Source organism: Tachyglossus aculeatus (genome assembly GCF_015852505.1).
Source record: "Tachyglossus aculeatus isolate mTacAcu1 chromosome 12 unlocalized genomic scaffold, mTacAcu1.pri SUPER_6_unloc_1, whole genome shotgun sequence".
Taxonomy (NCBI): Eukaryota; Metazoa; Chordata; class Mammalia; order Monotremata; family Tachyglossidae; genus Tachyglossus; species Tachyglossus aculeatus.
This window is the reverse complement of record NW_024044828.1, coordinates 20,665,649-20,689,495: the sequence shown is the minus strand read 5'-3', so window position 1 is coordinate 20,689,495 and position 23,847 is coordinate 20,665,649. Positions and strand designations below refer to the sequence as shown.

The following is a 23,847-nucleotide window of genomic DNA, read 5'->3' as shown; positions in this document are numbered from 1 at the left end:
CGGCGACTCTCCAAGTACCCTGGTCTCTGGGAGAGTGATAGGTGAGCTTCCTCCCTCCACGCCCCCCATCCTACCAAGAAGGAGTCTAGACTGAACTACAGAACGAGGGTCTTTTAATTGTTTAAGAAAGAGGAAAATAAATAAGCCAACGACATTCAGACAGAGCTCTGCCAGGGCTAGCCCCTGCTCCATCGCCTCTTCCCACCCCCAGCTGTGAGCCTAGGTAGAATTAGATCAGGCGCTAAGGATCCTGGTCTGCATCAGCCCATCAGACCCCTGGACAGACATAGCTGGTGCTCGTCCCCCTCCCCTGGACCCCTAACAGGACCATTGAGGATGGGGACAACTGGGGGCAACACCCGGAGGGCAGGGTGTAATTTCCAGGCAGGGGTGGTAGGAGGGGAGCCCGTTGGAGATCCCGGAGAGGAACAGCTTTCCAGGGAGACTTATCTGGATTGAGGTGGGTGGAAATGTCACTTCCACTGCCTCTTGCCCTCGATATTTCCCCAATGCAGAGCCTGGAGGCCCTCACCCCACTAAGTTTGGAGGCCTGAGCTCCAGGGAGCCTGCTCTTCTCCCTCATCTCCATCTCCCAGGGGGCAGGGGCAGGGGGAGGGTGGTCTGAGTGATGGATGTTCCTGCTGGGGGAGCTGAGCTCCCTCTCCCTGCAGGCCTGGAGGTAATTAGCCCTGCTCTCTCTGTCTCTGAAAAGAGCTGGGGGAGGGCAGAGTCAGAGCTGGGTGTCCCCACTTTCCAGGGCGGAGGGCAGATCCTCTTTCTGGTGGGGCTGGGTCCGGGGAGGGGCATCCCCTGGAGGGTCGAGGGCCTCGGGCTTCCTGGGCTGGGCTGTGGGGCGGAGGCAGCCCCCCAGGCAGGCCCTGATGGCGTCCTGCACCTCGTCCCCCAGCCCCTTCATCCGCTCCTCGTACTCAGATAACGCCTCCTTCTGAACCTGCAAGGCAGAGCGGAGCATGGCGAGGCAGGGGGCAGGGCACGACCAGCCAGCTCCCGTCCTTCCCTGCCAGCTGCTGCAGGGTCGGGTGTCTGCAGGCCCCCTCGGGGGGCTCCCTGGCCTCTGGCTCTCCCGCTGCCCCTTCGTGGGGCCCAAGGTGGCCCTGGGGTGGCAGAAATCTTTACCCATTTCTCCTTCTCCCGGATCTGCTCCAGGCAGGCCAGTTGCTTCTCCTCCAGCTTCTCCTGGTGCCTCACCACGGTGTCGGTAATCTGGGCGAGAAGGTGGAATCGCCTGGGAGTCTTGCTTCTCTCCTCCCCACCCCCCTGCTCGCTTCCACCCCCTGCAGCTGCGCTGTTGCCCGTAGAGGTGGAAGGCACCGTGCCACAGAGAACTGGCAGTGCCCCTCGTCCACCACCTCTGAACCATTCTGACAGGCGCCGCTGGAGGGGTTACCCCGGGCCAAAGGTCTCAGCGGTCATGCTTTTTGCATAGCCGGGCTGGGAACTCAACTTTTGTTGCCAATCTTGTACTCAGGTCCCCTGACCCTCGGGAGATGTCACCCTCCTCCTCCTCCTCCCTTGCTGGAGCACCGATGGGGGTTTAGAGCAGGTGGAAGGCCAGGGCTGGGGCCTGAAAAGACTAAGGCTGTGGTGGGCGGGGGGTAGGGGGGGATGGTGCCAACCTGAGGCCCAGGCCCCTGTCGTGCCCGGAGGATGGTGAGGGAGCTCATTGCCTTCCCCCTCCCACTGATACCCACCCACCTGTTTGATGATGTGAACCACTTCCTGGATATGGGAGTTGTTGATTTCTCTCTTCAGCCTGAAGGAGGGAGGGAGGAACCGGGAGCTGAGTGGGGCAGCAAGCCTGAAACCTCCCCTCCCTGAGGTGTCTGATGGGGGTAGGGTGGGCATCGGAGTCAGAGGGGCTGGAGGAGGGGGTAGTTGGCGGTTGGGCTCAGGACTGGGACCAGAGGGCCCATAATAATAATGATTGTGATATTCGTTAAGCACTCACTATGTGCTGAGCGCTGGGATAGATACAAGATAATCAGGTCTCACGTGGGACTCTTCACAGTCTAAGTAGGAGGGAGAACCGGAATTGAATCCCCATTTTGCAGATGAGGGAACTGAGGCACAGAGAAGTGAAGTGATTTGCCAGCGGTCACACAGTAGGTAAGTGGCAGAACCAGGATTAGAACCCAGGTCCTTCTGACTCCCAGACAAGTGTTCTTTCCAGTAGGCCATGCTGCTGGGAAGACTGGGATCGGGGCTGGGCATTGGCTCAAGTAGAGGAGAGGGGGTGGGGGGGGGGGAAGCTGGGAACCTCCCTTCCCACCCCATTACCGCTCCTGGGCCATCTTGTCGCTGGCACTCTTGCTCATGGCCTGGACCCGCTCCAGTCTCTTGGCCTCCAGCTTCTTCTTCATCTCCTTGGTGTCACTGCCGGGGGGCAAAGGGGGAGGGAGAAGGTGTCAGCGCATCTGGAGGGGTGGACTGGCGTGGGCCGAGGAGGAGTCTCGCGGTTCTGGCCCGTACCTCTCCGCCGACTCCTTCAGGGCCTTCAGCTCGGCCGTGTGTCTCTCCCGGGCTAACTCGGTCACCTTGGCCATTTGCTGGGGGAGGATGGTGGGGAGGGGCTCACTAGGGCTGTGACCCTGCTCCCACTTTCCCGGGGACAGAAGGGATGGGAAGGCGGGCAAGGGAAAGGGACCCCCAGCTCTGGACCACATGGCCTGGGACACCGCCGCTAGGCCCTGCTCTGCCCGGCTGGGCCTGGGGAGGGGAGGAGGCCCAGGGCGGGGACGCCTGTGCCCACCGCTGCCCGTACCTCGCTAATGTGCTGCTCCTTGCGTTTCAGCAAGCCCCGGTAGTGCTCCTCTCCATGCTGGAGCAATTCCGTCTCCAGCTTCTCCCTCAGCTGCTCCCGCACGTGGCCGTCGCTGTCGTCGGACCCCTCACCCGGCCAGGTCCCGCCGCTCTCCTCCCAGGGTAGACTTCTGCCAGGCCGGCCCGTGGCAACATGGACAGGTGAGAGCCAACAAGGGAGGAAGGGGAGAGATCCGCTGAGAGGTGGGCTGGCCCCTGCCACTCAGGGAAGGGGGGAGGTGAAGGGAGGGAGATGGCAGTTGTTGTGGGGTGGGGGTGAAGCCCTGAACCTCCCCTCTAGACTGTTAACCGTCCCCACCGCCTCCCTCAGACTGTAAACTTGTTGTGAGCAGAGAATATGTCTGTTTATTGTTGTATTGTAGTAATAATAATAATATTTGTTAAGTGCTTACTATGTGCCAGATACTGTACTGAGCACTAGGGTGAATGTAAGCAATTCGGGTTGGACGCAGTCCTTGTCCCAGGTGAGGCTCACGGTCTCTATCCCCAATTTTACAGATAAGGTAACTGAGGCCCAGAGAAGTGAAGTGACTTGCCCAAGATCAAACAGCAAACAAGTGGCGGAGGTGGGATTAAAACCCATGACCTTCTGACTCCCAGGCTCCTGTTCTATCCACTACGCCAAGCGCTTAGTACAGTGTTCTGCGCACAGTAAGTGCTCAATAAATGCTACTGCATGAGTGAATGGAGGGAGGGAGAGAGATGACAGAAGATGGGGAGGTGAAGGAGGGAGATTGGGGGGGAAGGAATGTCAGGAGTTGGGGTGGGTCGGTGGAGCTCTCCAAACACTCCTCCACGCCCCCCTCCCTAGTCTAGTAGCCCCAGAGGAAAAGTGTGGGGTCTCCAAGCCCTCTGTGAGCTGCGACCACCCACCCTCCACCCGCAGAGCCCCAGAGCGCTTGTGTGAAGAAACCTTGCCCACGCCGGCCTAGGGGAAGGGATGGAGCGCGGGTCGGCGGCTGGTACCTCTTCTTGCGGGTGCTCTTGCCGCAGGAAAGCTTCTTGCCCCCGCCCTGGACGTTCAGCTCGGCCAGCAGGGTGGCGAACTTGCTGAGCGTCTCCTCCCGCCGCCGCTCGCCCCGTCGCTCCGCCTCCCTCAGCTCCTTCTCCTGCCGCTTCAGCAGCTTCACGAAGCTCTTCAGCTGCTGCAGCTCCTCCAGGCTGGCCGTCTGCGGCTCTGGGGGCCCGGGAGTCGTTACAGACCTTTCCCCTGACCCCGGCCTAGCCCCGTTTCCTGCCCCTGACCCCCATGTTTTGGCTTTTTGCCACTGCTAGGGATGCTGGAGGCTTTGGGGCTCCCGGGGTTCGCTGTGCCTAACCCAAATCCGATGCACTCTCTCTAAGTTTGACCCTGCTCCCTAACTCGCCCCCTTTCTATTCCATGGTTTACACCCAGCCCTGACCCTAGAGCTGCCCCCCGCCCCTGTCCCCGGGGAATTTACCCGCAGCTTCTCTAGGTGCTTCTTCCTTGGCCCAGACCAGAGTGGCTGGAATAATTTAATAATAATAATGGTATTAATTATGGTATAACAGTGCCAAGCACTGTTCTAAGCGCTGGGGTAGATACAGGAATTACGGAGCGGCTATCAGGGTCGCTGGGTCCCCAGTGTGGGATGGGGAGGAGGGCAGGGTTGGATAAGGCGCAGACGAAGGGGAGCCCATCGGTGTCTCCTCAGGGCAGGGCCGCGAGGCAGACAGGTGGCACCCTGGGCTTGGGGCCGTGCCCAGATGGGGGAGGGTGGGCATCTGGGACTGCCAGGGCCCCCAGCTGCCCCGATGCCAGGAAGCAGTGGAGAGAGGGGGGCAGTGGCCAGCCGCGACCCGGGCCCTGGTACCTGCGGGCCCATTGGAAGAGGGAGCCGTGGAAGAGCCCGTGGAGGTCGATGCACCATTGGCCTGAGCCGGGGCCGACGTCCGAAGCTGGAAGGGCTGTTGTCAGGGGGTCGGGGGAGTCACCTGGGGCAGGAGGTCGCCGATACCCCCGACGCCAGGCCTCCCTGCCCCGTGGCCCCCGGCTGCTGGGCATCACCCACCTCAGGAGGGGTATCCCCCGCCTCCTTCAGCTTCACCAACTTCTTGTCGTGGGCACTGAAGAACTTGATGGGGTTAGCGAGGGCGACGGTCAGGTCTGTAGGCAGAGAAGGGCACCGTGGGCACTGGGCCCCCTGCCCGGTCGGAGCAGACACCCCCCTCCCACGCTGTGAATCCCAGCGCCCGGGGAGAGGTGGGTTTACCTGCCCAGGTGTCAGGCACGTAGTCCTTCATTTCCAGGAAGATGAAGAGGGCGGGCATGGTGAGAGGCACGTTGCTCTCGCTGCGCAGGCACAGGTGGTGGTACCCTGCTGGGCACAACGGGGTGCTCAGCGGACCCCCCCATCTGACCTGCCCCTTGCCGTCCCTTCCAGGGCCAGTGACTCCAAGGAGACACCCCCGCCACGTATCTCGTTGGCAGCTGGAGATGCCCCTGGTGCCCGGGCAGGGCCCAGGCCTCACCCAAAGGAGCAGGTTGGAGACGGGGTGGGGAGGGGCCGGTCAGCCCTTACCGGAGTGCACAGCGCTGACCGGGATGATGCGATGACCGATGAACTTGCCGCCCTCTTCCAGCACTGCCACCCGCAGGGAAGCCAACTCGGGCATCAGGATCTGGAAAGGGGCGGGAAGGAGGGCTGTGCCCACCGATCCCACACTCCTTCCAGACCGACCCCGGGTGACCTGTGGCCGGTCCCTGGAAGGCCCCGAAGCTCCCCCTGCCGCCCCTCAGCCCCCCGCCAGGCCACCTTCTCGAAGACAAAGGGTTCCTCCTTCCAGACGGGGTTGATGGAGTTGGCGCTGGGCGTCAATTTGGTGCGGTAGCGCCTCTTAGGGTCCCCGGGCAGCCCAAACAGTTCCACCTCCACGTAGGTGCGGACGCTGCGCTCCGACAGGAACTGTCCCGAGATCACCTGCGGGACCGGCCCCGGCCGAGCCTCAGTTTCCCCCGGCCCCTTCGCTGGGGTCTCCTGGCTTAGCTCGTGGTGGGCAAGGAACGTGTCTACCAACTCTGGTGTATTGTTCTCTCCCTTGCATGCAGTACAGTGCTCTGCACATAGTAAGCATTCAGTAAGTACCACTGATTGATTGATTTTCTTTGGTGGTCACCAGCCCAGCACCGCAGGGCGGGTAGGGCGTGAGGTCCCCTCCCCCTCTCTGCTTTAGGCCTGGGGAGGGAGTCGGGATGCCTGGTGGTTAGGGCTGTGGCGTCCTGCCCCCGGGCCGCCCCAATTCAGGGGGACTTGGGAGCCCCACCCCCCCCCAGTACCGTCAAACTACCTCAATTTTTCCCATGGTCAACGAGGTCAGTCCCCTGCTCCCATCCTCACACCCCTCCCCATTCGGGCTCCAGCGCCCCCCCCCCTTCTGTTTCCATGGAGACCAAGAGAGAGGCTGAGGGGGAGGCGGTTCCCATAGCAACCCGCCACTGCGGGAACCTGCTGGAGTCGACGCTCCCCCAAGTCCTGAGAAGTGGAGGCGGGAAGGGGGGGCGGGGGAGTGTCCCCCAGGGCCGGCTTCCTCCCTCCCTCCAAGTCACCCCCCCTGCCCCTCCCCCACGTGGACCCCCCCTCCCCTAGGCAGAACCCACTCCCCCAGGGTCCTTGCCGTGATGGAGAGGGTGCTGGCGACCACCACGTCGATGCGGTCCACGGAGAAGGGGTCAAACTGCTTGTCCGGCCGGCGCATGAATTCATGCTTGAGGAGGTAGCCACTCTGGCCGTTGAACTCGAACAGAGCCATGTTCTGCTGCATGGGCAAGTCTGCGGGGGGTGGGAAGGGGCCCGGTAGGGGCAGTTGAGGGGGTGCACCCGGGGCAAGAAGTACGGGGCACCCACACACCCCATCCGCCCCGAGTGGCAAAGACAGGGGACTGGACGGGTTGACCTCCCCAAGTTCCCTCCCACGGTGGGATGTCTGGGCCCCCCCCAAACCCGCGGAGCCGGGCCACCCACCGGGGGTCTGGAAGTTGAGGGCGACCATCTGGCAGCCGGCATTCCAGAACATCTGGGGCAGGTAGTTGGACGAGTCCATGCGGGTACCCTTGGGGTAGACCCGGCTCATCTGGCGCTTGTTGTAACTGCTCTGGGTATAGGGGGCCTACCGGCCAGCAGGCAACCTCCCTCCCGGCCCTCCTCCAGGGGTAGGGACCCCGGGGCCCGGCCAGCCCAGCCCCTCCCCCGGCCCTGGGGGACCCTTCCCCCAAGCTCTGCCCTCCATGGCTTCAAGGATACTCTACGAACTGCACAGGGGCCTTGGTGAGTAAATCGTAGGCCTTCATCTCGGTGAAGGAGGAGATGACGTAACTGCGGTTCTTCTCTGGGGAAGGAGAGAGCTGGGGTCGGGCTGGGCTGGGGGGGGGGGGGTCTATTCTAAATGGGGTGGGCCCAGCCTGGGACCCATCCAAGTCCTCACTGCCCCTGCCCTGCCCGGGGGCTGCCCCACCCTCGGTTTCCCCACCTCCACCCGCCTCCGACCCTCCACTCTCTCTCACGGGCAGATAATTCAAAGGAGATGAACTTTGTGGGTTGGATGTAGTTGACCAGGCTGGACATCTCTTTGTAGGCGGTCACTTCGAGGCCGGCAGTGCCCTGGGAGGAGGGGGGCAGAGGAGGGTGGGTCAGGCTGTGGTCCACAGAAGGACATGCTGCGTGGGGTGGTGCAGACCAGAGGGACACGGGCTACTGCGGCAGCAAGGCCGGGCACAGAGGGGTGATGGCATCGTCTCCGGGGGTGGGGGCAGGAAAGTGTCCGAGGGATCCCAGCTTCCATCCCACCCACACCTCATCCGACTGCATCTTCTTCATCTCCTCTTCGTCCAAGCTCCCAGACTCCTCCTCCTCTTCCTCCTCCACCTCCTCGGCCTCTTCCTCACTGGCCCGCACTGCCAAGCATGGCTCCATCGGCATCTGGCTGTGCCAGCCCTCACAACCTCTGCCCCAAACCGGACCCCTCAACCCCATCTCTGTTCGGGGCACCACCCACAACTCCGCCTCAGCCCTCATCCCTGAGCCCCACCTCACCCCGGCCCCTGCTCCATACCAGTGTCCCCTCCCTGGACCCTTGGGTTGCCACTGCTGGCCACAAGTTCCCCACTGGAGTCCTCCTCCTCGGGGGGAGGAGGGCTGGCAGAGAACTGGTTCTTCTTGTTCTTGATGAGGATCTTCCCCAGGAGATCCTGGGGGCTGGGCAGGGGGACCCCTGGCTTCAGCTGTGGGATGGGGGAGGGATTAGAGATAGAGAAGCAGCATGGCTCAGTGGAAAGAGCGCGGGCTTTGGAGTCAGAGGTCATGGGTTCAAATCCCGACTCTGCCAATTGCCAGCTGTGTGACTTTGGGCAAGTCACTTAACTTCTCTGTGCCCCAGTTGCCTCATCTGTAAAATGGGGATTAAGACTGTGAGCGCCCCCCCACCGCCCCGGGGCAACCTGATCACCTTGTAACCTTCCCAGCACTTAGAACAGTGCTTTGTACATAGTAAGCACTTAATAAATGTTATCATTATTATTATTATTATCAAGGCCAAACTTCAGCCTTCCTCCCCATGCCCCTTGCCACCTCTTAATCTCTTCTTTAGAAGCTCAGCCCTGGGGGCTCAGGACCCCCACCCCACCTCCTCAGTGCTTCCCACAGTCTCCCCCCAACCCTTCTTCTGGTCCACACTCACAGGGAATTTGTCCAGTGGCTCGGTGACCAGCATGTCCCCAAACATGGTGCGGCAGTATTCGGCCATCTTGGCCTGCTGGCGAGGGCTGTCCGGGTGGAGAGAAGGCATGGGGAGGGAGGTCTTTAGCTAACTTCCAACCAGTTCCCCTCCCCTCCCATAGGGTCCAGCTGCCCACCCCATAATAATAATAATAATAATGGTATTTGTTAAGTGCTTACTATATGCAAAGCACTTTTCTAAGCGCTGGGGGTATCTTCTAGACAGGGGAGTCCTGCACCGCTACCCTTAGACCTGACCTCTGGTGCCCACCCCAAGAGAGAGAAACTGCCCTGGCCCTGCCCATGCCATTGGAGCTCCAATAATAATAATAATAATTAATAATAATAATGGCATTTGTTAAGCGCTTACTACGTGCAAAGCACTGTTCTAAGCACGGGGGGGATACAAAGTGAGCAGGTTGTCCCACGTGGGGCTCACAGTCTTCATCCCCATTTTACAGATGAGGGAACTGAGGCACAGAGAAGTGATGTGACTTGCCCAATGTCACAGAGCTAAGTGGTGGAGTCAGGATTAGAACCCATGACCTCTGACTCCCAAGCCCAGGCTCTTTCCACTGGTTCACGCTGCTTCTCCTGAACCATACTGCTTCTCCATCAGCCCCTGCTCCAGCCCAGGAAGGACTCAAACACTGGTGGGATGTGGCGTATGGAAAGAGCACATGCCCACGAGACAGAGGACCTAGTTCTAATCTTGCTCTGCCATGTGACTTGGGTAAGTCATTTGACTGTGACTGTTTCCTTCCCTGTAAAATGGGAATTCAATACCTGTTGTTTCTTCTACTAGGACTGTGAGACCCCGAGGGACAGAAACTATGCCCAAACGGACTATTTTGTAACTACCCTGGAGTGTAGTACAGTTCTTGATCTATAGTAAGCACTTAATGAAAACCACAATTATTATTATTTTAGGACATCAGGAAGGCCACCACTATGGCTGCAACTGGGAATTCTGTAACCGTTGGACGGAGGTACGAGGAGCCTGAAATCCTAGTGCTCCTTTTGTAATTACCGTCATCCTCATCTTTCATATTTTTCTTTCATCTTCCCTTACGCACCTTTCACCAAACCCCTCTTCCCTTGTAAGTTCCTTGAGGGCCAGGGACTCACTCTGTAGTTCACCCGTGTATGCTTAGCACAGTGCTTTGCACAGTGACAGGCACTTAATAAATAGTTTACTACAGGTCCTGTGTGGAGTGGGAACTCACGAGTCCACGTGGTTCTCGAAGGACAGGATAACTGGGTAGAGGGAAGTCTTGAAGGCGCTCTCAGCGATGGCCTCAATTGCATCCTGAGGGGGCGAGGAGGTGGGGGAGTAAGGGGTACATTCGCTGGGGGACCCCAGCCTGCCTGGCTGTCCTGAGACACCTGTCCCCTTCTCTCCCCACTCCCATTCCTGTCCAAACCCCAGCCTGCCTGCTGGGACTGCCTGTAGCCCTCCTCCCGGCTCTCATTTCTGTCCAAACTCCTCCAACAGCATTTGTACGCCCTGCTGCCTCCACTTCCTCTTCTCCAACTTCCTTCTTGACGTCCCCGCAACAATTGCGTTTTCACCCCCTTCGCACCACTGAGACTGCCCTCCCCGAAGTCACCAGTGACCTCCTTCTCAGCCAATCTGTTTTTTTTCTAGCCCCCCTCTCCTCCTCCTTCAACTCTCCCGTTCTGTCCACCTCTCAATCCTGTTAGTTTGTCCCAGTCCACCCCTTCTTCTCTGTCCAAACGGCCAGTTCGTGGTTTAAGTTCTTGTCATCTCCCAGCTTGACTGCCCTATTAATCTCCTCACCGGTCTCTCCGCCTCCGGTTTCTCACCTCTTCGGTCCATGCCTCACTCTGCTGCTCAGATCATTTTTCTAAAGCATCATTTTCCCCTTGTCTGTCCATTCCTCAAAATCTTTCAATGGTTACCCATTCCCCTCTGCATCAAGCACAGTAAGTGCTCAATAAATATCACCGATTGATTGATTGAAGCAGCATCCTGGCCCCTGGCATTAAGACACTCCATCAGTTTTCTTCCTCTTATTTATCCTCTCTTCTGCTACGACACCTCTGCTCACATTCTTCACTCCCCTCAGGCTTACCTCCCCTCTTAGTCACATTCTCATCTCTCTTTTTCCCAATGTCTTGTTCATGCCCTTCCTCTTCCCTGAAACTCCCTCCCCGTTCAAACCCACCAGACTCCAGCCCCCTCCCATCTTCAAAGCCCTTCTGCGATCCCATCTCCTCCAGCAGTCCCTCCCCTGATTAATTTTTCTCCACCCGCTAACTTCCAGCTCCACATTTCTGCAACAACTGCCCACTCAAGCGCTCAGACCTCCGTCACGTTTCTTTACATATCTACTTACACACCCTATTATTTAAGCACTTACTCATCTACAAAATCGCTTTCCTTTCTCTTCTACCTGTACGTTAATCTGTGTCTGTCTCTGTTGCTGAACCGTCAGCTCCTCGAGGGCAGGGATTGTGTTTTCAAACTCTCTTGTACTCTCCCAAGTGCAGTACAGTGCTCTGCACCCATTAGGAGCTCAGTAAATAGTATGAACTGATGGACTGTGGCCCCAGTTGTGCTCACTTCAGACATCACGTCACGTCAGGTACCCTGGGCCCCGGCCCCTGATTGTGTTCCCCCGATGCCCCCCGATGCCTGACGCTACCTACCCGGAAGGGGATCTCGGTGGTCATGGTGAAGCCATGGGTGATGATGGGTTCTTCATCAGGGGGCTTCCCCTTCCAGCAGTCGAGTTCCACGCAACGACAGCCGGAGAGTAACACCTGGCGGTACATCTCGGGGGACGAGATCCCCGAGAACTGACCCGCTAGGCCGGGACACATCGGGGAGTGGAGAGTCAGGGTCCGGCCTGCTCGTCCCCCCATCAGACTTGGGTAGGAGAAGTCCTGCCCTGTCAGGTGGGTGTTTGGGGAGGGGGCTGGGCTGGGGACGGGGATCTGACCTGTCAGGTAGGTGTTGTGGGAGGAGTTGATGAAATAGTGGTTGAGGGGCTGGCTCATGTCCTGGTGAAGAAGCAGCTTGCCCTGGTCCACCACGCTGTTCTCAGGACCACACAGAAACCACACCATCCCCTCGGGGGACAGTTGACCTGCCAGACATGGTGGTGGGGGGGTGGGGGAAAGGTCACTACCCCGTGGAGGCTGGGGGCCTGAGAAACTGGGGACCAAGGAGCCTTGGGGGAAGTTCCCCGGGGGCCTCGGGGGCCGGGTCCTCACCCCGCTGGATATTGAGGCCGCTGGGCTCGTACTTGTCAATGAGGCCCTGCACCTGCTCGGGCCTGGCTGGCGGGAACAGGATGGAGTTGAGCCCCGAGTGTCGCTGCTTCTTGTTGATGAACTTAGTCAGGTGGTCCTTGGTCATGTAGGGCTTGGCCTTGGCGTGGCTGTGGGCCGGAGGGGCCGGTTAATCCTCGGCTCCCTGCCCCCCTGCCTCTCCCCACCCCCTTGGCTCCCCTGCTCCCCTGCGTCACCCACTAGGAGGTGAAGATTTCATCGATCTCTGGCCGGGGACACAGGCTCATGAGGAAGCTTCGGTACACGGGCTCCGGAAAATCCTCGGGGTTGATGGAGTCGTTCTGGGTGAGCCAAGGAGTCGGTCATTAGGCCTCTTCCCCACTCCACCCCCACGTTTGGCTCCCCAGAGCAGCACCGGTGAGGGGCAGCGGGGGGCAGGGGTCACAGGCCACAGGATGGAGCGGATACTCAGGAGAGGGATAGGCATCCACAGTGCCCTCAGAAGTGGGCAAAGCCGACCATGCAGGGCAGGAAACGTGGGGGAATCCAAGCTGCCTGGATGTGGGGTGGGCGTGGGCATGGGTAGAGAGGTGGGCAAAAGAGCAAGGATGGCAGAAAAGGGCCAAGACAGGGTCATGTCAAGGGGCTGGTAAAAGTGGGGAGCAGACTCCCTCCTTAGCTGCTGCACTGCTTGAGGCAGGGAGGGAGCACCCAAGAGGGTAGGGAAAGTTAGGGTTTCAGCACCCCCGCTGTCCAGCCTCCCACTGGGCATGAATGGCATGAAAGGGACAAGCAAAGAAGGGCGGGGGAACATGCCATTCACATCAGCTCATCCACACCAAAATTGTCCGGGGGAGGGCTCTGCCACAGACACCAAAGTACCTGGATTTGGGGGTCATAGCGGCCCCCAAGATGAACTTGTCAACCGAGTGGCACCATTGTTAGGAAGCAAACACGACCACCAGAGAGAGAAGACCAGCGGGAAGGAATATTTTCTGGGGTCTCTAACTGCTGGGTTGAGTATGGAGTCCAGCCCCCACCCCCGACTCTCCCCTCTCCATCCCTGACTCTCCCTCAGTGACCCAGCACGGACCATCCAAAACCCCTGACTCTCTCCCGGTAACCCATCATGGATGTCTCACCCATTAATCTATCCAAATCGTTCTGGAACCTTCTAACATCCTTAAATTTCCCTCTTAGGATTCTTTACGTGCCTTTTCACCTATGATTTATCCATGTTTCTTGATCCTGCTGATCCGTTCACCCTGTACAACCTCCTGTGAATACAAATTCCAACTGCTTTCCCCCTCTCTGAGAGTAGTGCTTCCTATTATTTGTTTAAAACTTGCTATTTTTCAGGTTCCACAAGCCGCCCTGGTCCTGTCCTCTGCTATTTGAGGAACAACAATTCCATGTTTGCCCTGTCTATACCCTTGGTGATTTTCTAAGCTTCAAACCTGAACGTACTTAGTGTCCATCTTTCCAGGCTCCTTCCCCCGGTCACGCTAGTTAGCCTTAATTTCTTTGACACCTCCTTTCGACTGATCATACTGGTTGTCCATTTCTGTAACCTCCTTCCCCATCGATCATCCAGGTTGCATTTCTCTAGTTCCATTCTAAGACTCAGCCCTCTGGGAAGGACCTCCTGAGGAGAGTGACGGTGTAGGGCAGGGAGGTGGGAATGAGAAGGGGAGGAAGAGGAGGTGGAAGAGAAGAAGGAGGAAGCAGAGGAGGAGGAAGGGGAGACAAAATGGGAACAGGGCATATGCTCACCTTGCCCTTGGCGAGATGACAGGCACTGAGGGCAGCCTCTACCCGTTTCCGGTCTGCTGGGAACATCTGGAAGAAGCTGAGGAAGGGGCCAGAGGAGATGCCCAAGAGGAAATGGAATAAGGTGGGGTTGGGTATAAGGGAAGGCTGATGGAGAGAGGGAGATCAGGCCTGGAGAGAATGGAGCAGGGGCAAGGAAGGGGCATAGTGGGGCCGGGCCAGCCCAGGGGTAAGACCAGGTGGGGAGAACAAAGGAAAGGAGGGCAGAGGGGAGGGTTAGGATTGTCGGTCAGCATTATGGTCAGGGTCAGGATTAGTGCTGGTGGGATTTAGGGTTCAGATCAGGGTTAGCCGGTGTGAGTCTTGGGAGGGAGCAGAGTCAGGGGGTCACACTGGGCTCTCCAGGCTCACTTTTTCACTGGAATCTTCCCCTCTGGGTTGAGCTGCATCTTCAGTTTCACCAGACTGGAGGAGAAGGTGCGGGCTTCTTCAGTCCCGGACCCTGGCCCAGGCCCTCCACCCACCCTGGACCACCCCCTGGCCCAGACCCCGAGATCTTGTCCACAGTGTAGGGGATTGTCCAGCAGATGCTGGGGAAGAGGGCAGGGTGTGAGGGGCCCAGGCTGTGGGTCAGTGCTGGGAGTCAGCGGTAACTCACATCTTCTCCAGGAAGGTACTGCGGGAGGCATTGGCTGTCAGTGGGTCCTTGGCCAGAGCCAGGACGTCCTTGGCCCAGTTCTGCAGGGGACAACAGGCATGGGGACAGAGGGTAGGCTTATTGTTGGGGGCTCATTACCTCAGCTAAGACCCTAGACCCCTTCCCTCCAAGCCCCAGAGATTACATCTCCCCGACTCCCTCCTTCTGCCTCCCCACAAACCTGGCCGACGTTCTCTTTGTAGGAGACAAAATTGTGGAAGGTCAGGTCAACCATGTCGGGGCCGGACACCACAGTCAGAGCCTTCAACAGGAAGGTGTTGTCTGGAAAATCCAAGTTGAAAACCTCCCGTAGCTTCTGGCTCTGCAGGAGGTCCGTCAGAGAGGGATTAATGTGGGTGAGGGAGGGGCAGTGACCAAGGGACTAGGTGTCTCTGGTTCTGTACCCTGCCTAGCCTCACCCCTGTATAACTTCCTCAGCTGCCACAGACCCAGGTGAGTCCTGGGTGGAGAGACAGTCAATCTTGGGTGGAGGGACAGCTAGTCCTGTACAGAGAGACAGTCAGTCCTGGGCAGAGGAACAGCGAGTTGTGAGAGGAGAGTTACCCTGTCCTCAATGGAGAGACAACTATTTGTGAGAGGAGAGACAGCCAGTTGTGAGAGGAAAGACATCTATTTGTGAGAGGAGAGACAGCCAGTCTTCAGTGGAGAGACAGCTGGGTGTGAGAGGAGAAACAGCCAGTCCTCAGTGGAGAGGCAGCCGGGGGTGAGAGGAGAGACAGCCAGTTCTTGAGAGACAGTGAGCTGTGAGAGAGCCAGGTGTGAGAGGAGAGAAAGCCAGTTGTGAGAGGAGAGACAGCTAGTTCTCGCTAGATAAACAGCCAGGTGTGAGAGGAGGTGGAGAGACAGTCAATCTTGGGAGGAGAGACGGCCAGTCTTAAGCAGAGACACAGCCAGTCTTGGGCAGAGAGATAGCCTTCCTTCTTGCCAGCCAACCCCCAGGAAGTCCCAGTGGACACCAACCCCTTTCTCAGGGCCAGTGGGAGGAGACTGGACCCAACTGTTGGGTGTTCTGCTGCTCTGCCTTCTCTTCACCCTCAACTCCACATTCCCCCATCCCCATCCTCCCTTCCCTGAATTTCCCTACCTGTCTCACCTGCCGAAATAGGGTCAGGGAACAGGCAAATCTAAGTAAAGCAGGGCATCAGCAGAACCCATGAGACACCCCCGCCCCCAACCCACCCCCAATACAAGGGGTGTAGACAGATGCCCCCTCATGGAAGGAGGGCAGTGCATGGGCATCCAGGCCCCAGTCAACCTCTTCCCGCCTGCGCCAAGCTCACCTTGGGCATCTTAGCAAACTTTCCGAAGCGCGTGTCGCGGATACTGGTAATGTCCAAGATCTCCATCTCCTGAGAAAAGGTGCGGAGGGAGAGGCTCAGGGGTTTGGTCAAGTGCGATCTCCCCAGGTGAGCCAGACCTGCTCCAGATACCTCTTCCCTACCCCCAGCTCCTCTCCCAGCCCTGCAGGGGGACCTGGGATGACCCCCTCCTGTTCTCCCTTTCTTCTTTCCATCCTCAGAGCCCTTGTCCTGGCTGGAGGAGATGAAGGCTAGACCTCTTGGGTGGCTTATTCTCTAGATGTCCAAGCCTCAGTTTCCCCATATCGGCCCTACCCAGCCAGCCACAATTAGAAGCCAGGTCCTCTGACTCCCAGGTGTGAAATCTTCTACTAGGCCACACGATAGCACTTATGTGCTGTTCGATTTCCCCCCGACCCCAAGCACTTACATACTATGTATGTGTATATATATGTATATATATATGTATACTATGTATATATATATATATATATATATATATATATATATATATATATATTTAGTCAATTGTACATTCAATCATTTGTTTTGATTACTCTCGTAAATGGTTTATGTCTGTCTCCCAGGAGAGCATAAGCTCCTTCTGGGCAGGAATTGTGTTGTTTGTTTTGTGATTTCAAACTTAATACAGTGGACACTCAATAATTCCTATGACTACTATTATCACCTTGCTCTGGTAGGTCCAGTACAGGTAGAAGCCCTTTGGGTCCACACGCAGGATCACAGGAGATGCCACTGTCGTGTCCTGGAGAGCGAGAAAGCAATCGTGCTCTGAGTTGAGCTTGACAACTCCCTCCCCGGGGCCCTCCCCCAACTCTGCCCTATCCCCATCTCTGGCACTGGCACAGAAGTAGGGAGGGCACGGCGACCAGTGGCGAGGGGCGGCCGGCCTGCTGGGGGGCAAGTGAGGAGGGCACAACAGCAGTCAGGGCATGGCCAAGCTGGCAGGGAAGGGGTAATGTGAGGAGGGAGGAGGATTGAGCAAGTTCACCCCATCCAACCCCTCCAGCCATCCAAGCCCATTCCACAGGGAGAAGAGAATTAATTCCTCTGGTCTGCAGTTCCAGGGCTGTCTGGAAAGACAGAGTAAGGTTGGGATCCTCCTGGAGCCCCCTTTCCAGAATCCTTGGGGTTTGGATAACTGGAGGTCGGCTCTGGCTGCCCTAGGGGCCCAGGCTCTGCCTCAGTGAGGCACTATTTCCAGAGGAACTGAAAGGAAACTGTTTCTCCCCTTGGCGTTCTCAGGGCGTGGCTCTCATCCAGAGAAGAGGACTCCCATCAGGGCCAGGAGAACTGCTCTGGGCCACCCTGACTCTATTCTCATTGGCCACTCCTCTGCCACCTCGTCCCCTTTGGGTGGGGCAAGATGGCAGAGGTCTAATCTCTTAGCCAGGATGGCATTACCATAGTGATCAGGTCCGTCAGTCTACTCTGGGCCCCAGCAGCCTGCAGGCCCGGGCCAGGTCAGGCAAAGCCGGTGGCCTCTCAGCCCCATTTCCCTGGACAGTGGCCTCTCCTCAGGCCCCCGCCCTCCCCTCCCCCTCTTCACCCATTTCCTTCTTCTCTGCAGCCAGTTCAGCAGGGCGGTGGAGAAGCTGCCTGCAAGCCAAACTTATGCCGGGTACCCGGAGGGGAAGGGTGCGGAGGCTTGTGATACAGAGGGAGCCAAGGCCCTGCTCTCTCCCTCCTGGAGGAAGCGAAAACAGAGGCTCCAGATCCTCCCATTTCCCTCCCCTCCCCCTCCCCCTTCCTGCTCAATCCCCACAGAATCCTGCAAGGAGAATCTCCCTCCGGAGAGTCTGTCCCAGAATCAACAGGCCCCACTCCAACTCAACCTCAGCCCTCTGCCTTCCTCAGGGCAGAAAGTAAAGGCCCCATCCTTCCCCTCAGTCCGGGGAGGAGCCAACATTTGTCAGGTGTTTTGAGATCTCTGGGCAGGGATTAGCTCTCCCTCGTTATGAAACTCTGTATACCAACTGCACACATCCAGAAGTCTGCCCATACGTGCAAATGTTCCTAAACATGTGCACACCCAGACCTGAACCCACATGCGCATGCTTGCATTCATACCTATAGAGAAATGTACACACCTATAGACACACACTCACTGGCCAATTTTTCATGTCAAGCTTTGGGGTGACAAGAGGATTTTGGGGCAGGTTTTTGAGGACTGGAAAGAGACAGACTAAAGGACTCACGGACCAGAAAGCCATGAGCCTGGGTATTTTTAGTATGGCGCTCTGCACCCAGGAAGTGCTCTGTAAATAAGATTGATTCAGCCCCGACTGGAAACTCAGAAACCTGGAATATAAGTGAGGCTGGAGTTCAGTTCACAGCACTACCCCACAGAGGGGCACCTGTAACACAGATACCTCCTGGCACACACAAGTGCTCTTAGTACAGTGTTCGCTTAGTACGATGCGCCACACACAGTGAGCGCTCGAGAAATACGATCAATTGAAATGCATTTAAAGTGGTACGTGCGGACACTCCAGGTGTCCCCACAGATCAATCATACATGGCCCGTACACGCTCGCCCCCACTCACCAAGCACTCAGGCTCACCACCCACCCTGCAACACACAGACCTCAGTTCCGCAACCTGCAGAACCCACTGTCCACCCCAGCCCCCAACCCCTGATGCCCTAGGCCTGGTGTCTCGCACCCCGGTCCCCCGGTTCCATACTCACATCGTCCCACTTGATGAATCGCTCCCCCCGGCTCAGGTAGCTCTTCACCTCGAGGGGCAGCAGGATGGGGCTGAGGAGAGACATGCGGGCTCGGGGACCCCGGGCTGGGCCGGGAGAGGCAAGGGAAGAGAGGGCGGGGGCCCAGGACAAGCCGGCGGGCAGGCGGGCAAGAGAGGTGCCAGGAGGCTGAGCCAGGGGGAGCAGAGGGCGGGTAGGAGGAGGCGTCCGGGCTGGCACACACTGCACTGCCCGCCCTATGCTGCCCAGTCCGGAAGTCAAGTTCTCCTTATAGTGGCAGGTGGGCAACGTCGAGGGGGCGGCCAGGTAACCATCTGCATTGTAAATCAGCTGCCCGGGGGCACCTGGGCTGGGGGTTGGTGTGGGGATGGGGTCGGGGGGAGTCCAGGTCGCCTGGGGAGAGAGTAGGAACTGCTACAGCAGCTGCACTTCCTGTCTTTCAGACTTCCTTCTTGTTCCCTCGTAAACCTCAGAGGGATGGGGCCAGGCTCGGGGACGGGGGTGGGGGGACCGGGCTGGGAGTCCCAGACTGGGGGCCCGCCTGAGATTTTTGACCCTCTGCAGGCTCCAGGATGAGTTGGGTGGGGAGGGAGGCCCTTTGTAAGCAGAGTGGGGAGGAGAGAGAGCCATCCTTGGGTTGGGGGGCTTGGATCCTGGGTGGAAATGGGGGAGGTGGGGGGTCAGGGGAGGGCAGAACAGCTGTTGAGGGTAGGGGGGTGGGAAGGAGGCAGGAATGATGGAAGCCCGGGAGCCGGGGCCTAGCAGACAGCTGGAGACACGGAGTGCTTTGAATAACCAAAGCTTGCTGCCCGCCTTTCTCAACACTTCCTCCCTAGGAAAATGAAGCAATCACCACCCTTCAAACATTCCCCTGGCCGACCTCCTCCTTTCAGGGACTGTGCTCCCAAGCTCCCCTCCGGCCCACTGGCCTCCCGGATTCAGCCTCCACTCCAGCCTCCCTCCCTGGGGCTTTTTCTGGGCCTCCAGGATCTCTGCCCCAAATAGAACCCCCTTTCACTCTCAATCAATCAATCAACCAATCAATCAATCAATCGTATTTATTGAGCGCTTACTGTGTGCAGAGCACTGTACTAAGCGCTTGGGAAGTACAAGTTGGCAACATATGGAGACAGTCCCTACACAGCAGTGGGCTCACAGTCTAGTCCCCTCTGGGTTGAGCTGCATCTTCAGCTTCACCCGACTGGAGTAGGTCAGTCGGACTTATTGAGTGCTTACTGTGTGCAGAGCACTCTACTAAGCACTCTCCTTCTACTGCTTTTGGCCCAGGCCCCAGGCTCTCATCCCCATTGCCCCCACCCCGTCCTCAGGGCTGTCCGAGGCCTTCTGCCCAAGGAGGCTAGTTTCCAGCCCACTTCCTCTTACTTAATCTGCTCCCCTTATCTCCCTCCCAAACAGCTTGGGGGAAGGAGGGACTTTGTGTGGCCACTTCCTTCCCTTCCAGGGCTGCCCCTGGCCTGGCCTCCTCATCGGGGAGTGGTCTATTCCCCCACCCCACACCCCATCTCCATGGCAAACGAGGTCCTTAGACCCTGGACCTTGCCAGCGGGGGTGGGGGCACAGGGTCATAGGGCAGGGAAGGAATAGGTGGCCTAGTATCCACAAGAAAATGGCGTATGTCCCGGGGGGATGGTGGAAAGTGGGGTTTTACCCCCCAAATGCTGCAGGGAATAGAGAAGGAACCAGAGGTGTCAGCAGTTGCAGGTGAGGGATCATGGCGTAATGGATACAGCCCAGGCCTGAGAGTCAGAAGGTCATGTGTTCTAATCCCAACTCTGCCAATTGTCTGCTGTGTGACCTAGGGTAAGTCACTTTACTTCTCTAGACCTGTTTCCTCATCTGTAAAATGGAGATTGAGACTGAGCCACACGTGGGAAAGGGACTGTGTCCAACTTGACTTGCTTGAATCCACCCTAACACTTAGTAAAGTGCCTAGCAAATGGTAAGGGCTTAACAAATATCACAATTACTATTATTATTATTATCAGGGCCCAGGATCAGGGGCCAGGCTGGGGAGGCTACACTCTGAGGTTGAGCCCCTCCTGCCATGCCCCACCTGCTAGTTCTGCACCTCTTTCTGATTTTCTCACCACTTCTCTCCGTCCTGCCCCCACCCCAATGGCTCCTCCCCTCTCCCCAGACCCGTTTGAATGAACTTTGCAAGGGAAATCCCCGCCCCTGCACCTCTCCTGCCTCTTCCAACCCACCAGGTCCCATCAAGGGGCATCAGGCTCCCCCCAACAGCCTCTGTGGGGGCCTCTTTCTCCCTGCGGGGGCTCATGGCTTCTCCCCGAGCTGGTCTCTCTCCATTTCCCAGCTGGGGAAACTGAGACCGATGGAGAAGAAAGAATTTGCCTGTGGCTCCAGGCACAGCTCCTTCTCTGGCTTCCAGCCCTGGCCTGCCCTGCCCTCTTCCCGCTGGCCTTCCTCCATCAATCAATCAATCAATGATATTTATTGAGTACTTTCAGTGTGCAGAGCACTTGGAAGAGTAGAATTCAACAGAGTTAGCAGGTGTACACATTCACTGACCCTCCTCCCTACCGGCCTTCTCCAAAGCACAGGGCTGACCAGACAAGGTATGCGCAGAGTCGCAATTATAATAACTATAATAATAATAACAGGTAAATGCTTGCATGGCTCTGTGGAAAGAGCACGGAGTCAGAGGTCATGGGTTCAAATCCCAGCTCCACCAGTTGCCAGCTATGTGACTTTGGGTAAGGCACTTAGGTTCTCTGGGCCTCAGTTACCTCATCTTTAAAATGGGGATGAAGACTGCAAGCCCCCTGTGGGACAACCTGATCACCTTGTAACCTCCCCAGTGCTTAGAACAGTGTTTTGCACATAGTAAGCGCTTAATAAATGCCATTATTATTATTATTATTATTATTATGTGCCAAGCCCTGTGCTAAACTCTGGGGTGGATACAAAACAATCAGATGGGACACGGTCCCTATCGCACTTGGGGCCTTGCCCGGCTCCTCCCCGGGGCGCTCTGAAAAGCGCTCTGCTTCTTCCCTCACTCTAGGGTTGGGGAGGGGGCTGGGGGCCTTTGGCACCCCCACCTCAACCTGCCAATCAAAGCCCCTGTAGGCGGGACTGTCCCTTTAAAAGGCCCAGAACGTCCCCTGCTGGCTAATCCAGGGACTGGTGGTGTTCCAGATCTCAGCCCTACTTGAATAATTCATTCAATCGTATTAATTGAGCGCTTACTGCGTGCAAAGCCCTCTACTAAGCGCTTGGGCGAATACAATAGAACAATAAACCACTCTCCCAGACGCGGGACCAGCCACCCCCGTGCCAACCCCACAGTGTTCCTTCCGTTACGCACGCAGAGCTCAGGGAGGGCCCCGCTTCTGGGGGTTGTGGCCGGCAAGCTCTTGTGTTTGCGTAGATTTGTATCTACACACATCTGTACATATCTATAAATTATTTATTTATTTATGTTTCTCCCTCTAGGCTGTGAGCTCGTTTTGGGCAGGGAAGGTGTGTACCAATCTTTTGTATTAACAAAACAACAGTTGGCAGACACGTTCCCAGACTGCAACAAGCAGATAGATGAGGGGAGACTACCAGGACCCTCCCCACATCGGGAAGAGGGGGTCCTGGAGGAAGAAATCTATGTCTTAGCTTCTAGCTCCTTGTGTGTGACCTCGGGCAAGTCACTTACCTTTGCTATGCCTCAGTTCCTCCATTGGTAGAATGGATATAAAATGCCCACTCCTTCTTACCTCACAGGGATGCAATCAGAGTTTTCATCTCCCATGGGGCTCAAGTCATTCCTCAGTATTTTAGGGTGTTGCTGCCTCTCCCTTAATGGCATCTGACTCATTCCATAGACTAGCAACTAGTCTTAAGTGCTTAGTACAGTGCTTTGCACACAGTAAGCGCTCAGTAAATATGATTGAATGAATGGTCATCTCAGGACTGAGTCTCAGCTGTCATTTCTGATCCTGAAGAGTCACTCATCATCATTCTTGGCTACAAATTTTTCTATGAGAAGTTCTCTTTCCCAAAACTCAGGACCTCTCCCCCTCTAAACTGTAAGCTCACTGTGGGCAGGGAATGTGTCTGTTTAGTGTTGTATTGTACTCTTCCAAGCACTTAGTACAGTGCTCTGTACACAATAAGCGCTCAGTAAATACGACTGAATGGATGAATGACAGAACCGAGGCTCAGCTGTCATTTCTGATCCTGAAGAGTCATCATCACTCTTGGCTACCAATTTTTCTGTGAAAACGTCTCTTCCCCAAACCTGAAGGAAGTCAGTTCAAGCCATTTGCAGCCATGTGCTAAATGGTCCCTTTCAGACCCAGGCCCTGAGGAGGCGCAGATCCCAGAGATCTTTTTAAAGCTTTAGAAAGGACTAGTTACAGGGAAAGGTTAAAGGAACTTGGGAGGCCAAATGTTCTGGTGGAAGAAGCGTGGACCTGGGAATCAGCGAGGCCTAGTGGAAAGAGCCCAGGCTGGGACTGGGTTCTAATCCTGGCTCTGCCACTTATCTGCTATGTGACCTTGGGCAACTCACTTCACTTCTCTGTGCCTCAGTTACCCCATCTGTAAAGTGGGGATTGTGACTGTGAGCCTTATATGGGACAAAGTCTGTGTCCAACCTGATTAGCTGGTAGCTTTCCCAGCGTTTAGTAGAGTGCCCAGCACATTTAAAGCACTTAACAAATACCATTCCCCCCCCCCCAAAAAAAAAAGAACTGGGTTTTAGACCCAGCTCTGCCCCTGGCCTATTGTGTGATCTTGAACAACTCATTAATGTCTCCAGGCCTCAGTTCCCTCATTTGCAAAATGGGGATAAACTGCTGCTTTCCCTCCCTCTTAGAACATGAGGCCCCACGAGGGTCATGTGTCCAATCTGATCATCTTGTAACTGCCCTTGAGTTTAGCATCCAGTAAATGCTGAATAAATGCCTTAATGATCATTAAAAAGAGAAGACTGAGGAGAGGCTGAAGAGTTTTCCAGCATCCACAGAATCCTGGTATGAAGCATAGTGGCCGACTGTTGATGGCCCCTCCTGAGGATAGAATGAAAGGACATATGCTGCAGGACAAGGGATTTGGGTTAGAAATAAGAAGAAACTTTCCAAGAGATAAGTTAGACTGTGGAGCAGGTGACTGAGGGAGGTTCTAGTGGCCCCTCCCTGAGAGATGGTAAAGAATAAGTTTCGATCTGGCCCATATGTCTAGGTGTAGAAGCCATTCCCCCCCACCCCCACCCCCAGTCAGGAGGCAGGGGGAGTGATAAAGTGACCCCACGGAAAGTCCCAGGATTCTAAATCTCTCCGGGATGGAATCCCCAACCTGGGCCCTGGGGAAGGGAAGGAATTGATTATCTCTTGCATCAGCCAGGGGGAGGAAAAAACAGCTAAGAACTTTCTCAGAATGCTTCCTGAAATAGCATCTTGCTCACGGCTTGGGGTGGGACAGCCTCTTTCCTCTCCCACATTTACTATCCCCCTGCCCCACATTCTC

The 23,847-nt window shown here is 56.8% G+C and overlaps 1 protein-coding gene across 3 annotated transcripts; it reads right to left on the bottom strand.

The window, feature by feature from the left end:
• Nucleotides 1-109: 109 nt before the first annotated feature.
• On the bottom strand, nt 110-18,683 carry PLCB2 (phospholipase C beta 2). 3 transcript variants are annotated; one of them, XM_038741015.1, is made up of 32 exons: nt 18,328-18,683; nt 16,306-16,383; nt 15,600-15,668; nt 14,480-14,620; nt 14,260-14,339; nt 14,013-14,066; nt 13,605-13,680; nt 12,072-12,172; nt 11,814-11,980; nt 11,540-11,686; nt 11,247-11,404; nt 9,800-9,882; nt 8,536-8,620; nt 7,912-8,080; nt 7,653-7,753; nt 7,364-7,460; nt 7,104-7,188; nt 6,825-6,949; nt 6,478-6,632; nt 5,619-5,783; nt 5,385-5,484; nt 5,076-5,180; nt 4,875-4,969; nt 4,677-4,770; nt 4,284-4,328; nt 3,808-4,018; nt 2,783-2,951; nt 2,491-2,567; nt 2,299-2,394; nt 1,717-1,774; nt 1,138-1,224; nt 110-952 (listed from the first exon to the last, which is right to left on the bottom strand). In XM_038741015.1, exons 1-32 carry the CDS (start codon nt 18,409-18,411, stop codon nt 731-733), a joined length of 3,579 nt encoding a protein of 1,192 aa, XP_038596943.1. In that variant the 5' UTR covers nt 18,412-18,683; the 3' UTR covers nt 110-730. The 3 variants fall into 3 exon arrangements, with proteins under 3 accessions (XP_038596943.1, XP_038596941.1, XP_038596942.1); XM_038741013.1 differs by lacking the exons at nt 110-952; nt 1,138-1,224; nt 1,717-1,774; ... (8 more) ...; nt 5,385-5,484; nt 5,619-5,783 and having other exon boundaries at nt 6,483-6,632; nt 7,330-7,460; nt 11,247-11,686; XM_038741014.1 differs by lacking the exons at nt 110-952; nt 1,138-1,224; nt 1,717-1,774; ... (8 more) ...; nt 5,385-5,484; nt 5,619-5,783 and having other exon boundaries at nt 6,483-6,632; nt 7,104-7,183; nt 11,247-11,686.
• Nucleotides 18,684-23,847: the final 5,164 nt, after the last annotated feature.

What these genes read in the sequence shown, in the direction of transcription:
- PLCB2 (XM_038741015.1), bottom strand. Translation starts at nt 18,411, where the DNA reads ATGTCTCTCCTCAGCCCCATCCTGCTGCCCCTCGAGGTGAAGAGCTAC. An exon ending in GATTCATCAAGTGGGACGAT is followed by an intron (nt 16,384 to 18,327) that starts GTGAGTATGGAA and finishes CTCGCTCTCCAG; the next exon opens with GACACGACAGTGGCATCTCC. An exon ending in TTCGAGAACCACGTGGACTC is followed by an intron (nt 8,621 to 9,799) that starts GTGAGTTCCCAC and finishes CCACCCGGACAG; the next exon opens with CCCTCGCCAGCAGGCCAAGA.